The sequence below is a fragment of the Ammospiza caudacuta genome, chromosome 6, assembly GCF_027887145.1.
Source record: "Ammospiza caudacuta isolate bAmmCau1 chromosome 6, bAmmCau1.pri, whole genome shotgun sequence".
Lineage (NCBI taxonomy): Eukaryota > Metazoa > Chordata > Aves > Passeriformes > Passerellidae > Ammospiza > Ammospiza caudacuta.
Genome location: NC_080598.1, coordinates 42,734,697 through 42,746,082, shown reverse-complemented (window position 1 = coordinate 42,746,082; position 11,386 = coordinate 42,734,697). Strand labels below are relative to the sequence as shown.

Genomic DNA, 11,386 nt, shown 5'->3' with positions numbered 1-11,386 from the left:
TATCTCCCCTTACTCTTTGCCTATGATGAGGCATGTTCTCTCCTCTGTCTACATGGGTGTATAGAGACAGGTTTTGAGGGTCTCTTGTGTTGTGGAGAGGTCACTTCAAGACTGGAATGCAGGTGTGATCTGAGAACTTACTGGCCACCACTTGCTTAGTGGCTTTTCTGGATGTTTCCCTGGTTTTGCAGTGAAGGAGGAGGAGGTGGCTGCTGGCAGAGCCAAGCTAGTGGCCCTTCTGCTGTTCCACAAGGTGCTTGTGTCCCTCTATGATCTGCTGCACAGCCTCATGGTCATCCAGGGTGGTTAGGTCCCCAAGCTCACTGGCCTTGTCCTCCACAATTTTCTGTAGCACCCGACGCATAATCTTCCCTGAGCGTGTCTTGGGCAGCCGGTGTGTGACCTGTGACGGGGAGGAGCAGAGTCAAGGCAGAGAGAAAGGGTTCAGCGAATCTGCCAGTGTGGGTGTTAGACCAGTTTGCTTGTGTTACCTGAACATAATCTGGAACTGCATACTTAGCAATCTTCTTTGAGATGAGCTCCTGCAGCTCAGCAGCAAGATTCTCCTGTGTGTAGTCACCGGCCTTCTCCTTCAGCACAACAAACACATAGGCTCCTGGCAGGAGGACCACCAGGTCACTGAGCATGGTGCATACCATGCCCCTGAGACCTGCCTGGACCTAGTGCCAGGAGAGCCCCTCTCTGCTGGTAGCCTCAGGGGACGCTCTGTAGCCAAAACCACGTGCTTTTGGCCACACAGAAGCACTGCTGCTGCCACCGTATGCTGCTGCCACCTGAGGCCAAGCCTAGCTGGTTGGTGAGCAGGTGCAGGTTGTGATGGATGTGCTGAGATCCCCACTAACATGCTGTATGGTGTGGACACAGCACTGCTACCGATCCCACTTCCCACTGCAGTGCCATAGCCCCAGGAGATGTTTTGGGGCAGGAAATAAAGCATCTTACCTTCTCCCTTGATCTCATGTGGATAGCCAATGACAGCAGACTCTGCCACTGCCACATGGTGATTCTGGAAGAGAACAGGGCAGGGCTTTGACTCAGTGCTTTTGGCAGGCTGGCTGCCTCCTGGAGCTGTCCTGACCTGACTTGGCTGCTGCAGCCCACAATAATGTAGGGGAATAAGGAAGGACCTCAGACGGCCTCTACCCTTTTTCCTTCCTGCCTCAGTAGGTCTGCAAGCACTGATCTTTTCCTCCTGTCCCCGACTGCTTTAGTTTGGATGGCTTTACGTCCCACCCACATCTCTTACCACAACATTCTCCACCTCTGCAGTGCCCAGCCGGTGTCCACTGATGCTAATGATGTCATCCAGCCGTCCTGTTAGCTGGTAGTAGCCCTCACTGGTACGATACACACCATCCCCAGTGAAGAAAAATCCTGCAGTAGCCAGAACCATGCCATAGTCACTCGTTGGAAGGAGCATGTGAGCTGCTCAGCAGCTATACTCAGCTGTATTTCCCTTCCTCCTCTCTGTTGGCTTCAGGGCCCATGTACTCTGCTTCTTCCTCAGCTGCTCAGGGTAAATGTGCCCACCTTCCTTAGTCTTCTGCCTGTGTTGGTCCTGCTCTATCATCAGGCTCCTGCCCTCATTCTGCAGTGTACTGGCTAATGCTGTGCCTGTCTCATCACCGTGTGCTGGGGCACTTTGCTCCAGTGCAGGTGCCTGTGGTCTTGCTGATTCTCTTCGCATTACATCAAGCCAGAAACACACTTTTGGGCTTGCTCAGTGCTCTGGGTGAGTCACAGAGACTGACAGGGTTTGCAAGAGATGCAGCAAGGGGTCTGTGTTCAAGGGGACTGGAGGCAGAAGGACAAATCCACTGCCTTAAAACAGTGTGTGATCCAATTGGGAAGGTTGGTGAGGGGCAGTGCTGTGATATCAGACCTAGGGAGATGAAAGGCCCCAGGACTGTGGAGGGTCTCTGGAAGAACAAAGGAGCAATACCAGCTCTCCTGAATCCTGCCCCATACAGAAAGCCAGCAAGTGGACCCAACCATACCCAACCAAACGTATGCAAGTATCTTGCTACATGTTTTCCTTACCTGGATAAGAAGTCAGGTAAGTTTTCAGAAATCTCTTGTGGTCATTGTAAATGGTTCGTGCCATACCAGGCCAGGCTTGTGAGATGCAAAGAGCTCCTGAGACATCATTTTCCAGAAGGACATTTCCCTGTGAAATAATTACCTTTTAGTAACCATGGCTGAAGATACTTGGGATGTTTAGGTACTGCCTGTTTAACAATGCTGTGATGGAAATCAGGGAGGGCAGTGAGGAGGGTCCTGTGTGCCTCACTTCAACAGGACAGGCTTAGTCTCTCCCAGCATATGCCTGCAACAAAATGCCTCCCATGGTGGGATGCAAGGCCTCTCCAGGGAGACTGGCTGTCCCTGCCCAGCCCTATCCTTCCTGGAAAGTAGTGCCAGGGACCCCAAACACAGCCTCTCTGGTCAGGACAGTGCAAGCTGGACAACAACTCAACTTCTGCACTAGCTGGAAGAACAGCTTCCCTGTTTGTCCCTTTCCAGTAAGGATGGTTGCTGTCTAGCAGAGATGAGCAGGAAAGAGATGCTTACAGATTTCCACTCCCATTGGCAAGTACGCACAGCAAGCACCTGGGGGAAAGGGGGCTGAGCCAGCAGCTGGACTGCAGGTTATAAACATATCTTGTCATCCAAGAGGGAAGGGCTGATCCCAAAAAAGGGTCTCATAGCCATTCCTGGAAGGATTTCAGCTCCAGGATTAGAAGGACGGGGTGAGATACAGATGCCTCCTGTTTCTGAAAGAAAAGAAACTGTAAGGCTCATCAAAGTCAGGGATAAGATGAATGCCAAGTAGCACTGCTTGGCCAACAGCATTTGTCCTGTCACTTACTACATACTGCACAGGCTGGGGCTGGCTTTGCCAGAGAGCTGGGGAAGGAACTTTGCAGAAGCATGATTATGCTCATTTAGTTCAGCAGGGATCTGTTGAGATGTACCCTCAAATCCCCATGTTTATCTAGGTTAGCTTTAAAGGCCATTTTTCTCTTGTATGTTTGGGTGCTCAAGGGCCCTTACAGCCTTGCTCATACAAGACTGTCAGCAACAACCACGATCACTTGGCCAGAAAAGCAGCAGGTCACTCCCAAAGCCTGGGAGAGCAGAAGCTGGAACAAGGAATCAATGCATCTCACCAGTTTGCCACCAAGTGTCAACTACTGGGCATCGTGTCTCGCCAACCACACGGAAGTACCATTCCCACGCCTCCTTGTTGATGGGTTCCCCCACTGCAAGGGGAAAAACAATGGGGCAGAGCAGAAATAGTGCAGTCTCCTGACTCTGGGGTCTCATGTGCTGCTACTCTTGGCATTTGTGTGAGGAGGCACAATGTGATGTCCAGGGATTTGCTGCCCCAGCCCACTTTGCTGCACTTACCTGAGCCAAGCATTCTGAGAGAAGAGCGGTCGTACTTCTTCACCCATTCATTGCCGTACCTCAGGAGCAGGCGGATGGCTGTGGGTGCCCCATAGAACTGGTTAATTCTTAACCTCTCCACTGTTTCCCAGTAGCGGCCTGGAATGGAAACAGGGCCACTAAGCATCCACACAGGTCCTCCCAGCCCAACACCAAGGTAGAGAAAGAAGAGGTGAGAGCAAAGGCTCTCCAGCAGCACCAGGACCCCCAGCCAAGTTAATTGTATGGTGGGAAGGATGGAAGCAGTTCAGGAGCAGCAGCCCCTTTTTCTTCACATCACCTAGCTCTGCTACCGTTCCTTCTGCAGGGAAGGAGAGGGATTAACAGTTCCATCCTTGGAGAAGCAGCAGTGGCTTCCTAAGCAGAGGAAACGACTTCCCCTTGCAGCTCCCCTGAGTCACCTCACTCACCAGGGTTAGGGTAGACAGGAGTGCTCTCAAAAAGGACAGTGGTACCACCATTGCAGAGGGGGCCGTAGACCACGTAGGTGTGTCCCGTGATCCAGCCAATGTCTGCCACACAGCCAAAGATGTCCCTGTCCTGGTAGTCAAACACGTACTGAGCAAGAAAAGAGAGGCAGTGAGGGTTTCACCTGGGCCTGCATTCCTGCAGGGGGCACAACAGGGAGCAGTGTACTCTCTGTCAGCCCTAAAATTACTGTGTTCTTCTGTCTTCCTACCACCCCTGCAGGGACACCTTCTTCCTGCAAAGAGTTTCTTTAAAAAAAAAGGTCAGAAAAAATAAAATTAGGTAAACAAAATTGAAGTTAAATAAAAACCAAAACTGTGAAGATGCAGGAGGCAGACACTTAAAAAACCCCACATACAAATTTTCTCTTTTCCAATGGTAAGAGATACAGCTTTTCTTTCCTTTTGCTGGTATCTAGACAAGGCTGATCCAAGTATCCTGTAATACCCAGAACCTTCTGGGTAAGAAAAATGCATCTGTACTTATGTGACCATGTGGAAGGAGAGGAGTCGTAGGCAAGGGCAAAGTGGTAGAGGACTCCATGAGCCTCCTGTAGGCGCTGCTGGACTCCAGATGGACAGTAAACACTCCAAACCCCCTGAGCTCAGCAAGGAGCCCAGCACAGGAGCAGTGAGGCAGCAAGCAGAGGGACCATGTGATGCCTTGGCCCAGAGCAACCCCAGCTGCCCACAAGAGCTGGAATCTCTCCATCTCAGCTGGGTGAGTGCAGGGCTGTGCCTGAAGGCAGAAAGCAAAACAAGCTCTTCTTCCCACTGCCCCATTTATTCCTCAAGAGACCCCTGGCTGCAAGGCTGGAACATGAAGGAATGATGACTACGCTGTGCAGGGCAGAGCTGAGTGCTGTCACATTGGCAGCAACACAACCAGCTTCTTAAAGCACTCTTCATTTACTCAGTGCCTGGAAAGCTTCCTAGGGGCTACTCTCCCACTAGCCTATCACTCCTTGCTGTCTCCTCTGATTTCTGTGGTTTCAGACCCCACTCTTTTCTTCCTGCAGCTCCCTGCTGACTTTCATCTGGGGACTCTGGGGCTTCAAGTGGTCAGAAGTGCCATGATGGAAGCTTCTCTTAGTTCTTCTGTCTCTTTTTAGTGGAGCAGTGAGTTATGGTAGCATCAGTCTGCCCCATCCAGCTGAGGGATCTGAGTGTGCCAGCCCTGTGTCCAGGTTTTCAGTGCTCCTGGGAGCTAACATGGCCACACGCTGCGCTGCCATTCTGGAATGACAACCCTAGCTCCTGCAAACCTCTGAGGGTCTTGAGAGGGTCACCCATCACACTGGGCACAGCTTAGTTCACAGGAAAGCCAAGGGCTCCCACGCCTCTGCACACCGCCAGGAGGTATGGCCTTCAGCACTCAAGGCTAACAGAGAAGAACAGCCAGTCCTGAGCTTGCTTTGTCCCAGGGTGTGTGCTCTGAGGCACTACTGGAACTGCAGTCACACTCAGGAAGAGCCAGATCCAAAGCTAAGGGGCTGTTCAGGTAAGAGCTCCCTCTTACATGGAACCTCATATTATGTCACAGGAATGCTCCTTCCAACCATTCCTACAGCCAAAGGCATCTCTGTGCTGGGCTCAGTGCCCTTTTATCCAGTTCTAAGTTTGTTTTGGGCATTTGTTGTGGTTAAAGGTTTTCCTCTTCCCGAAGATGATCCACACTCTTCAGATACAGACCCTTTGTCATGAGGGCACTCACCAGCTTTTACAGGTATTGCACATGTGCTCCTCCCAGAAGCACTGCCTTTGCTCTCCCACCTGAGCTGGGGTGGTTACACTTAGGAAAAGCCACAGTTTCTAGGAACCAATTAGCTTTTTCCTCCTAACTCAGTAATATAAAATCATTCTTGCAAGGCTGAGTATCCTGTCCAATAGCTCTGTTTAGTGTAGGACAATGAAAGAAGAAAGCCAAGAAGGTAGCTCAGAGCTCAGTATTTATTTGGGAGACCCTGCTATGGAGCACTACCTATAGCCAGATGTGGTCTGCTGGGGCTTGGAAGGCTTCCCAGAGGCTTTGCACTGGATAAAGCTTGTAATGAGCAACAAGGAGCATGTGTCTTCCCTGCACTACCTATGAACTGCTGGCTTATGAGCACTTTGTGGCTGGGATCCATTACCTTGTGTGTGAGAGCAGCAAACAGCAAGTAACCAGCCTGGGAATGAACCAAGCCCTTGGGTTTGCCAGTGCTGCCTGATGTGTAGAGAAGAAACAACATGTCTTCGCTGTCCATGACAGCAGGCTCACAGTATGCATCCTCCTTCATCATCTCCTGCAGGAAAGAGCACAGCAGTTCTTTCAGGGTCTCACAGCCTCCCTTGTGTCATCCCCACACCTGCTTGTGCACCTTTCTCCCAAGTCTCCCTCCCCTCTGAGCGCTTGTAGAGAGCACCCTGCTCCCTACAAACATCTTTCAGAAGAAATGGATGGCAGGGGCTCACCTGTTCAGAAGTTGTGCTCCGTGCTGGCAGCCTAGCCACCCTGTGTGCTATGGATAATTGGCACATGCCAGGTCAGCCAGCAGACCCCTGTGTGACAGTGTAGTAGCAGTCCAAAGCTGGATTCACAAAGTAGCAGCCCATGTCTCATGTGTTTCTAGGCCCCTGTCCACCCTCCTATGTGCTCTGGCTTGCACTGCCTGCCCCTGGCATACAGGGCTGGTAGTGTGGGAAGACACACCAGTGGCCATTCTAATGCTTACTGGGACTGTCCTGAACTTGTGTGCAGCTCTGACTGCCACTGCTGCTATGGGACAATGTCCCCAAATTCTGTTAATGCCAGCAAAACTGCCATGGCCAGGTGAGATCCTCTCCACCCAGTGTCCCTGCACGCAGAGCAAGCACTTTGCCCAGGAGAAGTGGCAGAATGGCTGGGCAGCCTCTCACCTCCTCCAGGGGCACATCTAGAGCTGTCATGGGAACCTTGCTGGTGGTCCTCATGGAAACCAGAACCCGTTTCACTCCAGTGCACTGCTTCACAGCCTGGTCCACTGTCTTCTTCAGTTCAATAATCTTGCCACCTCTTAGCCCCTGGTTCACTGTAATCACTGTCTCTGACTGGGCTGCAGAAGACAGAAGAGCCACATAAGCAACCCTGCCCCTCTCACCAGTCACAGAGCAGTTTGGCTCTGCCATGACCTTTCACCTCTCTCTCTGTATCCCAGCCTTAGTACTCATGTCTTCACTTAACAAATACAGCAGCTTTGCATCTTGGTTTTCCATTCATTTCTGCCTGTGTTGCATCTCCTTACAGGAGACATTGTATCCCAGTCCTTGAGTCCCATGCATGAAAGAGAAAACCTGTTCACCCCATGGGCTGGAATGTATTTAGTGAGCTCATGCCATTTATTGGGCTGCTAGTACCTGCTCCTTGACTATACATTATGTCAGGACACTCTCAGAGAGCCCAGGGAGTCTCACTCAGAAAACCTTTGCCATCCCCACAACCCTGAGCCCCCTGAGCAGCTGAACCAACAAGCTCAGCACTGTCCCCCACGGGAAACATGTCACTGTTACCCATTGCCTCTTACCATCCCTGATCCTGTCAGCCAGAGACTCTGCACTGAAGCCAGCAAACACCACAGCGTGCACGGCCCCGATGCGGGCACAAGCCAGCATGCTGGCCACTGCCAGTGGGCACGGGGGCATGTAGATTGTCACCCTGTCACCCTGCTTCACCCCTTGCCGTTTCAGGGTATTTCCCAGGCGGCACGTCAGCTCCAGCAGCTCCCTGCCCAAAGAAGCAATGGCACTGTTAGAGGCTTTCCTGCAGATCCTACCTGCATGCATAAAGAGTCACAAGGACACAGCTTATGTCCCTACATACCCTAACCCTCCTCACTCTGGAAGACCATGGGAGAGCTGTAAAAATCAGTGGGAAGGAAAGAAGAGAGTGTCTAACATAGACTGCTATTTATGGAAAAGACATAAATTAGAATGATTTCTGTACAACAACAGCCACTGGCAATTTGTCTGGCTCAGCAAACCCACAACACCTCAGCTGACTTTCTCAATGACAGCCTCCACATTTCTTACCAACCTGCACAACCAGTGTGACACTACCCTGCACATCTGGAGGTTACATGTGAGAAGTTAGATATCTTCCCCCAAAACAGGGTCCCATGCTTAACTAAAGCTGAGGTCAAGCAAGAACAGCAGCTGTAGGAAAGCAGTGAGCAGAAAGATGCCTCTCTCAAGAAGCATCACTCCCAGAAACCACAGCTTGGCTGTCAGTGAGTTATTTTATGGAAGGGCTCTCCATGCATAGGGATTGGCAGGAGTCACTGGCCATATTTGTCGTGTGAGGCCTGAAGTCAGAGAAGACAGAGGAACTTGTTTGGTGTGCAGAGGGATTTAAGTGAATTCTGTGGCAGTGACTCAGAGAGCAGGCAATTTAAGCTGGAAGGTGGGAGGCCCCAGACCAACCTAGCAGGGCCGGACAGGCAGCCACCCCAGAGAGCCAAATGCAGCAGCACTGCTGACATGAGGATGAATGTGGGATTTCTCAATGCTCTTGCAGCTGTGAATTTGCCTTCCTTGCAGACCACTGACCCAGAAGTTTAGATAACAGGAACCTCCGTGAGAAGGCACACATGTGACTTTCCTGTGTGTCTTACCTACAAGCATTGCAGGGCTGCCCCAAGGGGCTTATATCTGCCTCCCCAGCTGGGCAGGGACTCCTCAGGGCCCAGGAGATTTCATCAGGCCTGAAGTTTCAGACCAGCAAAAGCAAGCCAACAGCTGCCATACTCTGAATCTGTGTGAAGGGACACTGCATTCCCTCACATGACAGACATCAGCAGATCAGCCCTGTGCAGTGTTCATGCATGCTACCACATGCCTCTGATATGTTGAGAGGTGATTACTGACCTGTATGTCACCCGTACCTCCTCTCCAGGTTCATCCTTCTCCCAGATTAAAGCCACTTTGTCTGGGGCTACATGGACGTGACGGTCCAGACAATTCACTGGAAAGGAAAAACCAGTATAATTGACAGAGCAACACTCAGTGCCTCTTACCTCTCATAAAGCCAGCACTGCCTGTCCCATTTTCAGGTCAAAGTCAGGGCTGTGTGTGAGTCTTCTCAGCATTAGCCTTGGGCAACCTTTGTGGATAGCAGCCAGGAGATAACAAGCACCATCCCAAGCCTGTTATGTTCCTCACCAGTCCAATACCTGCCAATCCCCACTGTCAGCTTCCTCCTTACCTGTGACCTCATGCAGTCCAGAGCAGAAAACACCTGAAGAAGTCCCTTTGGGGGGTCACATCCCAGTGCCCTCAGAGTGCTGACAAACATTAACTAAGCTGCCACTCCATCCAGCACTGCCTTGCAGCTGCCTCTGGGGTGAACCAGGGCAGTTTTTAGTGGTGGTGCTCCTAAATAACAAATGTAGGACAAAGGGAAGCTCTGCACTGGAAGGCTGCAGAGTGCATTCATCCAAGATGGAAAAGAGCCAGGGTAAATACGGAGTGCACAGCTCCTGGCTTTCCAGGGACATTGTAAGCTGAGGCTTTGGCTGCAGATCTTCCATGTAGTTTCCCACATTGCTGGCAGCTGCAGTTTCCTCAGAAGCCTTGTTCCACTCTCTGTTTTCCTTAAACCTGCTAAAGTCATGGGATGATGCAGCAGCCCCAGTTTGCATACCAACTTTTTTCTCCTGACCATTTGTAGTTTTCCGGGAGAGAAAGAAATGCATATAAAAGGAGAAAAAGTAAGATGTCAAATCCCAAAGGCAAATAACTGCTGCTCTTGTTCCCAAATAGATTACATAAGATCTGATTTTCTCAGAGGTCTGTCTTATATTTTGAACACAGGGACCAACAGCACTGTGAGCAGGACACAGTGTCACCACTCTGTGTCTTATTCTGACAGACACCCTAAGCCAATAGCCCCAGTGCACAGAAGAGGCTCCCACTACAGTGGTGACAGTATGGCTCATTTCTCCTGTATTTTGCCTTCCACAGATACATCTTGCCTCTTCTGAGCAGGAATGACTTAGAGCAACCCTGCCTGCTGAATGCACAGGGTTTCAGGCTTAGTGCCTATGGTCCTGCAGGACAGAGCTACTGCACTGCAGTGGGATCTACAGGGGCCGAGGGAGAGCAACCCAGCTCCCAGCACACTCCAGTCCAGCTGTGACCTCTCCAGTGAAACCCAGCTGCTTCCTTAGGGTTAGCCACACTTACACTACAGCCACTGCAGGACAACTGGAGCTTTTGGGGATCCCCCTCTCTCCAGACCTTTAACTCTGTGCTCTGCTGATACATTCCCAGGGCTGAAGTCACACACATGGAAGCACCTGCAAGCACTTGGTATGATCCCTTGTCCATCTCCTTCCTTACCTGACACATTCAGCTGCCCCCCCAGGAACCAGGATACTCTGCCCTGGCACAAGTCACAGTCCTGGACAGAGTGGAAGGGGGTGATCCAGGTGAGCCGGCTCCTTCCTAGTGTTCCCCAGAAGATGTCACTCTGCTCCACTGACAGCTTGTACAAATCCTGGTGGTCCTTGGGTCTGGGGAAGGCAACAGCTTCAGGCATGTAGGCAGTGAGAGGCCCGCGGCTCCAGGGTCTGGCAGCCACCAGCCCAGAAGGGCATCTGGGAGCCTGAGAAAGAGCTTTGGAGCAGCAGGTCCTGGCCAGCAGCCTGGCCATCACTGCAGGTATCTGCCTCTCACTGAGGAGATGGATACCTGCAGCCCTCACAGCTGCTCGGCACACCTGGCCCAGGCAAGGCTCAGGCCTCTGTGCAAGGTGGTCCTGACTGGACACAAAGCAGCTCTCTCACACAGAGAGCCCGGGCACCCCTTCTGCCCTGCCTTGTTCCTCTCCTCCTCTCTTCCACAGCACTATGGGAAAAAAGAAATTCAATCACTGTAAGGGAGGGGAGACTGTAGAAATATTTGACTGAAAGTAACCTTCATGCTAATCTGATTCCTGACAGCAGTTCTTGAACAGGAGCCAGGTTAAACGTGTGCCTGGGCTCTCCTCAGGGGCCGAGGTGCCTGGGCCAGACTCCAAGAGCCTGCTCCTTCTCTCCTGGGGCTGCATTGCATCCCCAGAGCCATCTGTTTCATCCTCACTTGCCTCCCTCACCTCCATCTATTCATCACCATCCTCTCCCTTGCCTCTGCATCCCCCCATCCTCTGCTAGCCACAAAGGCACCTTGGGGCAGATCCCTGTAAATCTTAGGGCCACCCCCATGGTAGTCATGAGTGACGACCAGAATTAATGCCCATTTCTGGCACAGCACTAGGCTGTGGTGGGCCAGGGAAGGTTTTTCTCACCTAGCTGTCAGCTGCAGGAGAGGAATATTGCATCCCATCCCACCCACCTTGCTGGGTGGCTGTCAGAACTGTTCCTCTGGCAGGTTGGGCTGGGCTCTCTGCCTCCTCCCAGCCACTACAGACTGGCTGTACCACCCACCAGCTGGGC

At 51.7% G+C, this 11,386-nt stretch overlaps 1 protein-coding gene across 1 annotated transcript; it reads right to left on the bottom strand.

The window, feature by feature from the left end:
* Window positions 1-226: 226 nt before the first annotated feature.
* LOC131559096 (acetyl-coenzyme A synthetase 2-like, mitochondrial) lies at window positions 227-10,605 on the bottom strand. The gene is given in 14 exon segments (XM_058807341.1): window positions 227-403; window positions 492-616; window positions 964-1,027; window positions 1,268-1,395; window positions 2,062-2,188; window positions 2,665-2,795; window positions 3,192-3,284; window positions 3,433-3,570; window positions 3,882-4,029; window positions 6,071-6,223; window positions 6,837-7,012; window positions 7,481-7,680; window positions 8,820-8,916; window positions 10,293-10,605. Coding segments are annotated over 14 exon segments (2,070 nt in total).
* Window positions 10,606-11,386: the final 781 nt, after the last annotated feature.